At 52.0% G+C, this 14474-nt stretch overlaps 1 protein-coding gene across 3 annotated transcripts in view; it reads left to right on the top strand.

Annotated features, from left to right (window-relative positions):
- Dcst1 (DC-STAMP domain containing 1) overlaps window positions 1–14474 on the top strand; it is a 16832-nt gene extending 2358 nt beyond the window's left edge. For all 3 annotated transcript variants that reach the window (XM_017591306.3, XM_039103764.2, XM_008761243.4), the window contains exons 4-16: window positions 4258–4386; window positions 5056–5195; window positions 5841–6057; window positions 6160–6303; window positions 6818–6939; window positions 7319–7476; window positions 10211–10310; window positions 10612–10707; window positions 10857–10983; window positions 11128–11244; window positions 11673–11815; window positions 11938–12051; window positions 14179–14474. In XM_017591306.3, coding sequence (XP_017446795.1) covers window positions 4258–4386; window positions 5056–5195; window positions 5841–6057; window positions 6160–6303; window positions 6818–6939; window positions 7319–7476; window positions 10211–10310; window positions 10612–10707; window positions 10857–10983; window positions 11128–11244; window positions 11673–11815; window positions 11938–12051; window positions 14179–14430 — 1859 coding nt within the window. In that variant the 3' untranslated portion in view covers window positions 14431–14474. The remainder of the gene's footprint in view (window positions 1–4257; window positions 4387–5055; window positions 5196–5840; window positions 6058–6159; window positions 6304–6817; window positions 6940–7318; window positions 7477–10210; window positions 10311–10611; window positions 10708–10856; window positions 10984–11127; window positions 11245–11672; window positions 11816–11937; window positions 12052–14178) is intronic.

Below are 14474 nucleotides of genomic sequence, written 5' to 3'. Positions count from 1 at the left end.
AGGTTTCTAGGTTACAACACATCTGCCACAGCTCCAGGTATCACATCTCCATGCATTAGCTTCAAAATTCAGAGAGGAAGCATGTCTCTCCTGCCCCGGTCAGGAACCAGGAAAACTTGCCAGCAGCCATTTCACATCTCTCTCTACAGCAGCGGATGCCCTTCCTAAGCCTGTCCCAAAGCCAGGGGGATGGAATTAAAGCTTAATTAAAGCTTATTGAACACATGAAGTCTTTGGCCATAAGACCAAGACTACAAGAGACCGTTTTCTTGTCTGACCTCCGAGTTCCTGTTTTGTGGGTGACCTTTCGCTCACACATGCACAAGTCCCAGGTATGCTGACTAGTTAGGGCTTATTTTAAGGGGTTACAGGACTTCAGACTCCCATACTTCTAAAATGTCACCACCTCTCCTTGCTGCTCCAATCTGCCTCACCTCCATCTGCCCCTCAGTCCTGGGTCCTGCAGTGAAAGGGCCCTACACAGCTCCCCTTCTACTCAGTTCTCTCCTTCTTTCTCTTTCTAGTGTAGCTTTGCTCCGTGCCTCATTTCGAAGCACTCACTGATAGTTTCATATATGCATATAATGAATTTAGTCCCCTCCCCCCCTTTTTTTTGCTTTTCCAAGCAGGGTTTCTCTGTGTAGCACTGACTGTCCTGGAACTCACTCTATAGACCAGGCTGGCCTCGAACTCAGAGATCTGCCTGCCTCTGCCCTCTGAGGGCTGGGAGTAAGGCATGCACTAACACACTGGAGTGAATGTTAGTCTTTTTAACCCCACCTTCCCTTCCCTCACCCTGCCCTACCTGTGAAACCTTTCTTCCTAGTAAGTCCTTCCAGGGCTCCTACAGTGTGTGACCTACTGTGTTTAATTAGAATTCCTCCAGCAAACATGCGGAAGTTAATTACTGGAGCAAGGGCAGTTTATCAATAGCTACACCACTCCCTCTGGCCGCTCCTCCCAATCCCCACTCATCCCACTACATTACCCTGCACCCTTTCCCCACCTAGACAAGGTCTCAGGTAGCCTAGGCTGGGCTTGAACTCCTAATCCTCCTTGTCCTCACCTCGAAAGTGCTAGAGTTACAGGCTTCCTTACTGTTTCTTCTGATGTCAGAAAGGGAAGAGGAAGGATTGGAGGGAAAAGGACAAAAATCTTTATTTTTTTACGATGGGGAGGGGCCAAGTCTTAAGCCGCCAATGCTGTTATAATCCTTCACCAGTGCCCTTGGCATGCCAGGTTCTTTTGGGGGTACTCAGATGGACCCCCGTAGCTTCTGTGAGCCATCCGTAGGCTCCTCCTTTGAGATGTGCATCCCAACCCCCAGCAGGCTGTCTTTGCGGATGGAGAGCCTCAGGCCTGCTGCCTTCAGGAACTGCTAGGGACTTTGTAGTTGCCCTCTTCCCTAGAGAGAAGTTGCACACTCTAGGATCTACACAGGACAGGGCCTGGAGCAACCCAGCCAGCTGCTACAGTTCTGCTGGAATCTAGTCCACAAGGAATGAGGCAGGGTCCCTCCCTGAGATAGTCCCTAGAGGGTCTGGACTTGACCTGTGATATCCCATCCTCAGAATGTCCTCCTGTGCCTGCCGACACTAAAAGTTACCCTTCACTTCCAGAACATTCACATTTCTGGTTTATTTTTATTAATTAAACTTTTGCTCTTGTAGCTTTGACTATCCTGGAACTAGCTATGTAAACCACATATGGGTGGCCTTGAACTCACAGATCTTATCTGCCTGCCTCTCAAATTCTGCCATATCCAGCCCTCCTCCTCTTCCTCCTCTTCTCTTCCTCTTCTCCCTCTCCCTCTCCTCCCCCCTCTTCCTCTCCCTGTCTCTCTCTTTCTCTCTACCCCCTCCTCTTTTTTGGGCAGGGTCTCATATATCACAGACTGAGGATGGCCTTGAACCTTTGTTTCTTCTGCCTCTACCTCTTAGGCTAATATTAAAAGCATAGACCACCATGACACCTAGGTTTGGGGTTGGTTTGGTTTGGTTTTGGTGCTGTCCCCAGCACATCAAACTCAGGGCATCACGAATGTCAGGCAAGCGCTCCATCAACTGGGCCACATCCCAGTCCTTTTTACTTTTTGAGAGAGTCTCATGGAGTTGATCAGGCTGATGGTAAACGTGCTCTACAGATCAGGTAGGCCTTAAACTTTTCTATCCTCCTGTCTCAGCCCCTTGAGTAATTGAGGTGCTAGGCATGTGACACCAGGCCCAGATCTCTCTATTTAAAATTATTACCTACTTAGTATTGTGGAGTATAATGACCCAGCCCTCTGCTCCTTCTATAAACTGGCTGGGTTAAGTAAAAGACTAGTTTTTTTCCCTTTGTATGAAGCTGAGGGAGCTCTTGGGACATAAAACAGCGATCAGCCTGTCTGTCAGCCATTGTCTCAGCTCCAGTCTTTGGCCAGAAGGCCAAGACTACAGAACAAGTTTCTTTCGCTGCCCTGTAATGCATAGATTGGTTTAGGCAAACCCAGACTCAACCCCCAGGGGCCAGGGCAGAACCAGGCTATTGTCCTTGAACAAAATCCAGTTGTGTTAACAAGTGAGAAGGCAGAAGGGAAAAAAAAAATTGCTGGGTGGCATCCAGGGTCTGCCACAAACCTGTATGTCTAGGTGGAGCCACGGGGGAGGAGTGCAGCTGACAGGGCACAGGGTAACAACACCCTGAAGACCTGGTGAGAAATGGGCATTGGCCAGGACCCCATGAACTTATAGGCAAAGACTCCGTGGCCTGGGATCCTGGGAGAGAGTGGGAGGGGCCGATCTCCAGGGTCTAATGGTTTGGAGTCTATCCACCAAGTGTGATAGAAAGACAGAATTGAAAAATGGATGGGCCATGATCAGAGTTATAAGCTCATCTTGGCCACTGAAGTGGAAGGTGGTGAGGGAGGAAGTAAGAAGACGAGTTAGGAAGTTCCAGGCAGCGGCGATGCAAACATAGCTCAGTGGTTAAGAGCACTGACTCTTCTTCCAGAGGACCTGGGTTTTATTCCCAGCACTCACATGGTGACTCACAACTATAACTCTAGTTCTAGGGATCCGACACCCTGTTCTGGCCCCCATGGGTTAGGAGTGTGCACGGTGTGCATAAAGGAAAAACCAGTTATCCACATAAAGTAAAATAAGAAATAGGGGTTGGGGATTTAGCTCAGTGGTAGAGCGCTTGTCTAGCAAGCACAAGGCCCTGGGTTCGGTCCCCAGCTCCGGAAAAAAGAAAAAAGAAATAAACAAAAGAAGTCTCAGTCTAGGAATTGGGGGCAGAGCTCACTGGTAGACACTTACTTCGCATGTGCAGGGTTGGAGCAGTAGGCTCTAGTCCCAGTGAGAGAGCACGAGGACTGTGGGAGGACAGTGGAAATGGTGGGAGTCTAAGTATTTGGGGTTTGCTCTGGCCACCATTAGGCAAAGACTCCCTCTACACGGGGGATCGTCTTGTACCCTGACTAGCTCATGCTGTTCCTTTGTCCTGGACTGCCATCTGTGTCTCCTAACAACAGTTACTCATCTCCCAGGCCCAGCTGACACATCATCTCCTTTGTCCAGCCTTCCCAGCCGCACCCCTCCCTGCAGAAATACCCACACCCTCCTTGGCTCCACAGCTCCCTCCATAAGCCCCTCCCTGGTGCACTGAGCACGTCTGTCCCGCAGTAGTCACTTGTTTACATGTCTGTCTTTCTCTCTGGATTATGAGCCTCACAGAGCTCACTGTCTCCATGCAGAGACCGCATGTGCCTCTGCTGTCACCGACCAACCACCACGCGTGATTAAGGGCGACCACATGGCAAGGGTGGGGACTTGAGTGCTGTAGGTGTCAGAACACGGGGAATGGCCAGGTAGGACACTGACTGCTCCTCTCACCACCTTGCCCACCAATGCTCACTTCCTCAATGTCTCCTTTGCCTGCTCTGCTCCCTCATCGCCTAACGTAAATATGCATCCAGCCTGGCACCCACAGGCACACTCACAGGCACACGCACGTGCGACTGTGCCTTTTCCATCCCTCCTCGTCTCCGCAGGACCTTAGAGAGACACACACACAGCTGTGCTCTATAAATGGCTGGTAAATGAATGAGTGAATGAATAAACGAATGAATGGGGCCTGAGGAGTCTATCAGAGCCAGTGTAAATGGAGATGAGGGCAGTATAGATTCAGGAGAAGGCTGGAGTGGGTGGCGGCCTGATAAATGGAATTTGAGGCTGTCTCCTTACTTCATCTCCCATGTCCTGGATCTCTCAATAGGCTTGGGGGCCATAGGCTGGGGCATCTCCCCTCACATCCGCTGTGCCAGTCTCCTGTTGGTACCCAAGATGCTGGGCAAAGAAGGCAGACTCTTTATCATGGGATATGCTCTGGCTTCCATCTACAAAGGTGAGAAGGGGCTGTCCCAAAGTGCCAGCTGGTGATACCAAAGCAGTGATGCTGGGCAGGCCAGGGTCCAGTGGGGGTCATGTTGCTGAAAGAGGAGAAATTGTGTGTGTGTGTGTGTGTGTGTGTGTGTGTCTGTGTGTGTGTCTCTCTGTGTGTCTGTGTGTGTGTCTCTCTGTGTCTGTGTGTGTGTGTGTGTCTCTGTGTGTCTGTGTGTGTGTCTCTCTGTGTCTGTGTGTGTGTGTCTCTCTGTGTCTGTGTGTGTGTGTCTGTGTCTGTGTCTGTGTGTGTCTGTATGTGTGTCTGTGTGTGTGTCTCTCTGTGTCTGTGTGTGTGTCTCTCTGTGTCTGTGTGTGTGTCTCTCTGTGTCTGTGTGTGTCTGTGTGTGTGTCTCTCTGTGTCTGTTTGTGTGTGTGTGTGCGTGTGTGTGTGTATCTTCCACCTTGCTGCATTCCTCAGAAAGTGTCTCTCCACATTTTAGCCTCCTAAATGGGGATAAAATGACAAGGATTGAACAAGGTCTCTCACAGACTTGCTCAAGGCTATCATTGCACAGCCCTAGAAGGTGACCTGTGGTCTAGTGGGTGGTCTGCATTCAGAGAAGTTGCTAGGGGAGGCTTTAAGAGGGCACTGACTCTGCAGGAAGGTGATCTATTGGGCCTCTTTTGCTAGGGCCGGTGGCCAATCTACAGTACAACATCAATGAGGTGATAGCATCCCTGGGCTGCACCGTGGAGCTGCAAATCAACAACACCCGATCTGCCTGGCGCGTCTCCACGGCCCCTCTGCGGGCAGTGTTCAAGGATATGCTGGTCAGGACCCTGTACAGTCTTCATCCCCAGGACTGAGTTGGTTCGGTCTGGGAGCATGGCCCTGGATGTATGGTCATCTAGTAGGGATGCTCCTAGTATATTTTGATACTGGGGCTGGACTATCCTCAAACACTGCAGAGTGCTTCCTGATCCTGGGGCCACTGTACCATAGGGACATACAGACCTACATTATTTCAGATACCCACATGGGCAGGACTCAGTTCTGCAGCTGGACTAGAATGTTGGGAAGTTGGGAATATTGACTTTCGAAGCCCAGAGGATCTGAGAATGGGATGTTTAGGGGCTATCGGCTGGAGCGGGGGGTTGGGAATATTGGAAAGATGAGGATTCGGGGAGGGGAGGCCATGGGGCTATGGGAGATTAGCATTGAAGGGCAACGTTCACAGTTGTGGGAACCACTAAGCAGTAAGGATGGAGGAAGAGAGTGGTCCAAGGAAAAGCTGAGGGTCTGAGGAGTGTGGAAAGGCTACCAAGCACGAGCACGTGAACTGTGGGGAACCGGCGGGTGGCTTTGCCTCAGGACTCACCCCTGTAGATGTTGGCAAGAGCATTGCCAGGAGACAAATTGGGAAGCAGACTCTGTAATTCCCTCTCTCCCACTCCCTCCCCGCTTCCTAACCCCAGAGCAGCAAAGACTCACTGAAAACAGAGATTGCAAACGTCTCGACCTCCTTTGAGGACCTGGATGCCCAGGTGGAGAGTAACATTGGCTACTCACCTGAGGACAAGGACATGGACACAGCCCCAGGCACGAAGGCCCTCGGAACCGGAACCTCCAGAGCCAGACTCCACCTGTCCACACAGATGGTGTATGAGCTGAAGACCAAGCTGCGCTGTTCTCGTGAGGAGTGTCCCTGAGCAGGGCAGGGGCGGGGCAGACTTTGGGGCCAGGCTCTAGGCCAAAGCCTGGGAAGCCCAGACACCTCTGTCTCTTTTGCTATAGATGTAGTGAATAAGGCCATACTGAGCTGCTACCGCTGGTTTGACAAAAAGCATCAACGGTGCATGCAACGCATCCAGGTCCCACTCCTGAACAGCCTGCTCTGCCTGCCAATGAAGTTCAAGTTCTTCTGTAACATTGCCAAGGGTTGGTGGCAGGATGGGGGGAAGGGTTACCCTAGATTGGAAGATTGAACCCTGGGGACCCCGATAGGTTTAAGGCAGGAGCGGAGGCAGGTGAAGAGTGTGGGTGCTGTGGGTACAGGAGTTCACTCCCTACTTGCTCTGTAGTAAAGATGACTGCATCCCGCCTCTCCACTGGAAAGACGGAGATAATAATAGTTCTCATTCCCCGTAAGGGTTTCGAAACGTAATGGGCTGATGCATGCCAAGTCCTAACAGCAGTGGTACCCAGAGGAACTGCTCTAGAAACGCTGACCATGATTAGTATTCAGTATGGTTAAAGACAGATGCAAAGATAGGAGTGAGGCGTCAGGCCACGGTGCTGGGTGGGAGAACCCAGGACTGCTAGAAGAGGGAGGAGTGGGTGCCAAGGAAAGCCAAGGGCAGAAACTCCTAGACGAAGAGGCTCAAGGGAGGGCAGCCAGGCCTGGGATGCAGCCTCGATGAAGAGGCCCTGACTTGGCCCCGCTGTCGACCAGTGATGGAGATCTGGTGTCACAAACGCATCCCCGTGGAAGGCAACTTTGGGCAAACCTATGACTCGGTCAACCAGTCTATTCATGGTCTGTCTGGAGAATTTTCAGCCAATATTGACATTAAGGTAGGAGGCCAAGGTGTGGAGGAGGGAGAGGTGCAGACAGGAAACAGGGGGGTGGGGGAGGAAGGTATCCCAGCCAGGAGCAAGGCAGGAAGAAGGACAAGAGAGAGGGAAGAGGTGTCTGAGTGGTGGAACAGGCCAGCCTGCGGAACATACTTGTCTGGCTTGGGGATGGATGGACAGTGTCATGAGATGGTGTCAACTGATGTGGGTGCAGGGAAGCAAGACTGTCACAGAAACTAGTGAGCAAGTGAAGGAGCAAGTCCTGGAGGTCCTGGGAGAATCAGGGGCTTACGCAGGGTGCCAGCGGAAATGTGTCATCAAGAGGCTGGTGGGGTGTGGCGAGACTGTAGCAGGCTGTTTGCACATGTTCCCTTCCCAGGAGCAGAAGCAGTCTGCAGTGGTGGGTCTCAGCACGAACTGGGAACACGTGAGCGTCGAGGTGCGGGACTATGCTCACCAGCAGGAGGCCCGTCTGCAGTGGGCTGTGGGGCTGATGCACGTGCTCCTGTCCTGCACCTTCCTGCTTGTCTTCCATGCGTGAGTCACCAGCTCCACCTGTTGCCCCTTCCTCCACCCCGGACGGGAGCCCTGGTATGCGAGATGCAGAACCAACACCCCCAATTTGGATTCTGACTCTGATCTGCCTGTTTTTAGGGCCAATGGGCATGTGGACATTTTGTAAGAAGAGATATTACCCATGTCCCCACTGTCTTAAAAAAGCAACCCTCTTCATTCATCTGCCTCCTTCCGGCACCCATCCTGACACTGGCTTTCCCACACACACATTTAGCTTTGACTGTAGACTTTTTTCCTTTGCCCTTCATATTCCCCTTGGCTCTGACTTTGTGCCGTTTTTATCGCCTAGTCTTGCTTTCATTCTCTCCCGCCCGCTGTGTTGGCAGCTGCTTTCCTTCCATTTAGAACAAAGTCCACAACCCTACCCAGCCTGGTGTCCACCTGGGGCTGCCCTGGCCCTCACTGTGCTGGGGTTCTCCCACTGACTTTGGACCTTCTCCTCTTTTCCTCCACCCTCCATTGGGCTGGGCAGGAGATGGACAAGGGCAGACATAGAGACCCTTGCTGTCTGTCCCTGTTCTTCAGGCTAGAGTGGCTCCAAGTGAATGATTAGGTAGCCCGGGCCCCATGGAAGGACAAAGGTGAACAAGCCATGTTGCTACCCTGGAGACACTCCTTGTCTAGTTGAGATGGTGAAAAAGACACAAAACACAGATGGCTCGAGGGCCACAGGATGGACCGGCAGTGGGAACAGGTGTGGGAGATGAGGGGGTTCCACCGGGGTGGCCATAGCTAAGCTCCAGAAAGCTTCGGGTAGGATCTGTGGTCAACAGAAGGAAGGTTGGTTCTCGGAGCAAGGACCTCCACATCGCTGCATCTGCAGGTTACAGGGCAGTGGCTGGGTGGAGGGCTGAACTGAGGCTGGCTTGGCTAGAACAGTCTGGAAAGCTCTGCAGGAAGACCCTGAACAGGAAGGTAGCCACAAGATGGATGTGGATCGGGCGTAAAGGGGGTGGGGCCACAGGGGCAGAGGCCAGGCTAGGTCAGAGGTTAGGGAATGAGGACAGAGTGAGGTGGGGCAGGAAGATGGCCCAAAATGGAAGGAAGTGGAAAGACGCGGCTGTTCTGAAAGCCAAGCTTGGAGAGGGAAGGGAGAGTCTAAAGTCGTTGCCAGGCTTTCAACCTGGGTGAGATCACTCAGAAACAGGACAGAGTTGGGGCGGGGAGGGGGCGGGGAGGGGGCGGGGAGGGGGCGGGGAGGGGGGGATTTCGCCAAGCAAAGAAAACCCAGTACTGCAGTGGCCGGTCTCTCCACAAGGGGGTGCCCCGGTCTATCTTTGCATTTTCTGAAGACTCCAGTGGCATTGTTCTTTATTATTATTTTTTTTTTTTGTGGTTTTTTTTTTCGGAGCTGGGGACCGAACCCAGGGCCTTGCGCTTCCTAGGCAAGCGCTCTACCACTGAGCTAAATCCCCAACCCCGGGATTGTTCTTTAAAAGTGGGATTTATGTTTCACATTTTGCAGTTTAATATATTTCTGCAATTTTTAAAAATATTTATTTATTTTTACTCATATGAGTACACTGTAGCTGTCTTCAGGCACACCAGAAGAGGGCATCAGATCCATGGTGGTTGTGAGTCACCATGTGGTTGCTGGAAATTGAACTCTGGACCTCTGGAAGAACAGTCAGTGCTCTTAACCTCTGAGCCATCTCTCCATCCCTATTTCTGCAATTTTAATATGTTTCTAAAATTATAATTCTTTTCTTAGAAGCAAGTATTATATGGGACTTTGGGAGCTACACAGAGAACACTCACATATGTCCACATATGTCTACACACACACACAGCTCAGGGGAAGTCAGGAAGGGCAGGCATGGTGTGCTGGAAAGACAGGAGGTGTCTGGATATGAGTTTTGTTTGAGGTGTACAGCAGGTAAAGCTGGAGGGCACGGTGGAGATCTCCTTTAGTCCCAGCACTCAAGAGACAGAGATAGGCAGATGTCTATAAGTTCAAGGCAAGCCAGGGCAACCTTGTGAGACCTAATCTCAAAAATAATCAAATAAATAAAACAACTATGGGGCTGGAGAGATGGCTCAGCGGTTAAGAGCACCAGACTACTCTTCCAGAGGTCCTGGGTTCAATTCCCAGCAACCACATGGTGGCTCACAACCATCTGTAAGAGATCCGATGCCGGGGTTGGGGATTTAGCTCAGTGGTAGAGCGCTTGCCTAGGAAGCGCAAGGCCCTGGGTTCGGTCCCCAGCTCCGAAAAAAAAAAGAAAAAAAAAAAAAAAAAAGAGATCCGATGCCCTCTTCTGATGTATCTGAAGACAGCTACAGTGTACTTATATATAATAAATGAATAAGTCCTTAAAAAAATAAAATAAAACAACTATGGGAGCCATAGCACTGAGTGATTCCTGCAATCTGGAGAGTTTTCTGATTCTGTTCATCTATTTCCTTCTTCCTGCAAGACAAACGTTTGTCTGCCCCTAACTCACAGACTGTCCATGCCTTCCTCTGTCGGGTCTCTACAATCTCATAGGTGGACATCCGCTGTACAACCAGAAGGCAGGGTGGAGTCTGCCTGCTTCCTTCATCACCAGGTCACCTGGCCTAGGCTTCAGACACAGGGATGCTCAGTGAATCCCCGTTGATCTGATGACCGTGTCTAAAAGAAGCCCATGGTTGGGTGTGGATGGGGAGACACTGATACAGAAAGATGGAGACAGCCCTTCCTCTCCCTCCCCAGAGCCTTCTCCTACATGGATAACTACAACTGGGACATCCGCTTTGACAACATCTACATCAGCACCTACTTCTATCAGATCGATGCCCGCAGGAAGAAGCTGGTAAGGGAACTTAACCCTGCCAGAGGATGTCTTGTTGTGCCCTGTATGGCTCCATAATCCAGGAGAAGGAGGGCCCTTAGTTCTTTTATCTGTGAAGATATTTAAAACTTTTGTGTATGGGTATATGCCTGCTTGTCTGTCTGTGTGCCATGTGCACATGTACAGTGCCCTCGGAGACCAGCAGTGGGTGTTGGGTCCCCTGTAACTGGAGTTACAGGCAGTTTCAAGCCACCCGATGTGGGTGTTGAGAACTGAGCCTGGGACCTTTGAAAGAGCAGCAAGGCCTCTTAACTTTTGTCAGGGCAAACAGAGTCTGTTGCCACTCCGCAAGGCAGAAAAGACATCCGTCATCTTCCCTCTCAAGGCCACTATCCAGGCCACGGAGATGCGCAATGTGGTGAGACTGGAGTGGGAAGTGGGTCTCGGGATGGGGCGGTGCAACTTGCTGTTGAGACTCTGAGGGTGGAGGGCAAAGGGCAGAGAACACTCCAAGCTCCAAACCAGGGCAAAGGGTACCCAACTGTAGGGTACCTGGGCTCCCTACAGATAAGGGAGCTCCTAGAGACACTGCCCATCCTCCTCCTGCTGCTGGTGCTGTTTGCAATCGACTGGGTGCTCTACTCCATCTTTGACACCATTGGTCACCACTCCTTCGTGCAGTACTCCTTCCGCAGTAAGCCTGGGCCCCGGCCGGAGCCCACGTGGCAACCCCCTCCCTCCTGTCTCCCATACCTCTTCCTTCCTTTTCTGCATCCCAAGAAAAACCTCAGCCCCATAATTCCAGTTCTTACCGGACACCCTCTCTCCATTCCGCCAGGCAGTCACAAGCTGGAGATAAATGTTGAGGGAGACTCCATACTTGCCAGGCTCCTTCGGAAAACCATCGGAGCTCTGAACACCACCTCGGATACAGAAATGGAGACAAACAACATGCGTGAGCGATGCCAGAGGCTGGGCTCGTGTGCAGTCTAGGGCTAGCATTCAATCAGAATAGGGTAGGACTGAAGACTGGACTTTACAAGTGGAGAGAAGAGGTCTGGCAGGCTTGAACTGGGAAGATTTGACCCAGGCAAGCTTGGATCAGAGAAAAATGGTTGCCAGAGCTTTCAGGTCTTGCCTCCTCGTCCAATAGACCTTTCTGTCACAGCGAAAAACTGAAATCAAGCAACCTCCAGAGGTGGTGATGGTGGGGTGGGAGAAAATGGTCAGTAGCTGTGTTATTTACAGAGCTTTGCAAGATGGACGAGAAGAGGCAGGGGAGTCAAACTGGAAGTCCACCCTGTACCTGGGGTGCGGAGATCAACTTAGCACTGCCCTCAGCTGGCACCGACTAGACTGTTGATTGTCTGCCCTCTCCCCCAGCCTGCCTGCCCCGAGCCGTGGGCCTGTCTGCCGGCGGCTACTTTAGAGCCTCACTGCCAACCTGCCTGCTTATGTGTGTCTGCCTAGCTCAGGCCTTTGGCTACCGACTCCGGAGGGTCATCGCAGCCTTCTACTTCCCCAAGGTGAACCGGCAGATAACTCCACCCCCTAAACATACACACGCAAACCCCCTACCAGCCCCATGTCCTCCCTGCTATGATGAATCACTATTATGGTTCCTCTTGCTTCCCACCCAACCCTTCAGAGAGAGAAGAAGCGGGTTCTCTTCCTCTACAATGAGTTACTGAGGAAGAGATCAGCTTTCACAAAGCTGAGGAGGGCGGCCATTGTCCGGCGGGCACGGCAGCAGACCACTCCAGTAAGTACAGTTCCAAGCAAGCCTGCCAGCTCTCCACAGGGTCTGAGGACTCTCGGAGAAGGAACATCCTTTTTAGTACACCCAGCACCCCCAGTGTCCTGGGCCCGTTGGAGCTCAGTGGGTCTGGCAGGTGCAGGGTAGGTCAGGGCTGCGTCTGTCTCTGTCTCTGAAACTCAATCCTCAGCACAGCTTGAAACACACATGGGGCTTTCAGAAGTGGCAAAAAGGAGAAGTGAGATCTGATGGTCTGTTTGTAGGGCAGCAATGACACCATCAGAAAGAGACCGCAGACGAGCCCAAGGTGATTCCGGAAAACGGAGAGGAGGCAGGTAGTCAGGGGTCAGTAGGGCTTCAGGAGGAAACATGCAGTCTGTGGAAGAACTGGAACGAGGTTTGAGTCCACACTTTCTGAAGCTGTAGGAGCCTATGGGCCTCACTGAGTCTGGTTTTCCGTCGGAAGAACAGAGAGCGTAGACGGGTCTGTGAGGCCATTCTTCAGAGTTGTAGGAGTGGTATGGTGGTTGGCTGCTAGAGAAGCTCCATCTCTACCATTGTATGTCAGCTGTGTGTCCCTGTCAACTGCTGGGCCTGGTGTTGTCTTTCTGTAAGACGACTTCATTCCTTCAGTTGTCACAATAGCTGAGCTGTACTTCATTGATGCTGGTATGAGAATAACATTCTACGGGCAAGTTAGTTGCTGCTGTGTGCCCTAAGCAAACAACATCAGCTCTCTCCCTGGAAAGAGATGGTAACACCACCACACACGCACGCGCGCACACGCACACACGCGCGCGCACACACGCACGCACACGCATGCACACACGCACACGCGCGCGCGCACACACACACGCACACGAGCGCGCACGCATGCACACACACGCATGCACACACACGCACGCACACACACGAGCACGCACACGCACGCACGCACACACAGAGCACGCGCACGCACACACACACGCGCGCACACACACCTGAGCAAGTGCACACTGAGCCACCAAGCCTGATGACCTGAGTTCAATTCCATCCACCTGGCAGAAGGAGAGGACTGCCAAGCTGTCCTCTGACTGTCACACATACCCCATGGCACACATGAACATGGCATGCGGGCTGGGGTTCCTTGACCTGGTCCTGAAGTAAACTGAACTTGAATGGCCAGATGAAGCAGGGGGAGACGTGCTCTAAGCTGAAGGAGCAGGGTGTGAAAAATGGACTCAGAGACCAGAGGGGATGCCCAGACCGAAGGCTAAGGGAAAAGCAAAGCGCACTCAGTGTGGCGGGAACTGGGGAGCAAGGCTGGAAAGAAACAGAGCTCGGAGCGCTCTGAAGGGCAAGTCCAGATCTGCTCTTATCTGGCAGGATTTCTCCAGCAATGGCCAGGGAAGGATTCCTGCAACTGTATGAAGAGGGTATTTGGGAAGTGACACACTGAGTGGATTGATAGCAAAGTTTGGGGCTTGCTTCCTGCCAGGTTTGACTCAGATCTGACTTAGGAAACTTACAGCATCTTTCTGAGATTTTTTTTTTTCGGAGCTGAGGACCAAACCCAGGGCCTTGCATTTGCTAGGCAAGCGCTCTACCACTGAGCTAAATCCCCAACCCCTCTGAGATTTTTTTTTAAGACTTAATTAAAACTTATACGTATTTAATGTGTTGGTGTCCAGGGAGGCCAGAAGATCATCCGATTCCCTGGAACTCAAGTTACAGACAGTTGTTAGCTCTATGTGGGTGGGTGCTGGGATTCAATCCTCTGGAAGAGCAGTCAGGGTTCTTAACCACTAAGCCATCTCTCCAGCCCATCTGTAAGGTGTAAATTACCATAATCTGTCTGCCCTACTCCTTTCTAAGCCTCATTGTAAGAACCAAACTCTGTATATGATTGTTGTGGGTCATCCTTGGGGAGTGAGTTTGGGCATGACAGGCTCCGCATTCCATCATGGAGAAGACTCTTTAGACTTACTTCCATATCACCCTCACACTCCAGGGCTCTTTTTGTCCACCTCAGCTTCCTCCAATACAGCACTGTCAGGCCTCGGGACTTCCTACACAAAGAGCTGCCCTGTGCCCCTGACAACCCTTTCTGCTCAGCCCACCTGGCATTAACCAATCCACTTCGCCTCCCAACAGCGCCCCCCCGTGGTGGACGCGCTGTACCGCCGGTGCCCGCTCCTGCGCCGCTTGACGCGTCGGCGCTGCGTGGTGTGCCAGGCACTAGAGACGCCCGAGTCCTACGTGTGTCCCACGCCGGACTGCAAGGCCCTGTATTGCCGGTCGTGCTGGGACGACATGCAACGGCAGTGCCCGGTGTGCACGCCCCGCGAGGAGCTCTCTTCATCCGCCCACAGCGACAGCAACGACGACACTGTATACGGCGAATGAAGGGATGCTGCCCATCTTCTTGTTTAATAAAGTGTGATGCACGC

This window comes from Rattus norvegicus, chromosome 2 (assembly GCF_036323735.1).
Source record: "Rattus norvegicus strain BN/NHsdMcwi chromosome 2, GRCr8, whole genome shotgun sequence".
In the NCBI taxonomy this organism is placed as follows: Eukaryota; Metazoa; Chordata; class Mammalia; order Rodentia; family Muridae; genus Rattus; species Rattus norvegicus.
Note: the sequence above shows the minus strand (reverse complement) of the source record. Positions and strands in the feature narration are given on the sequence as shown.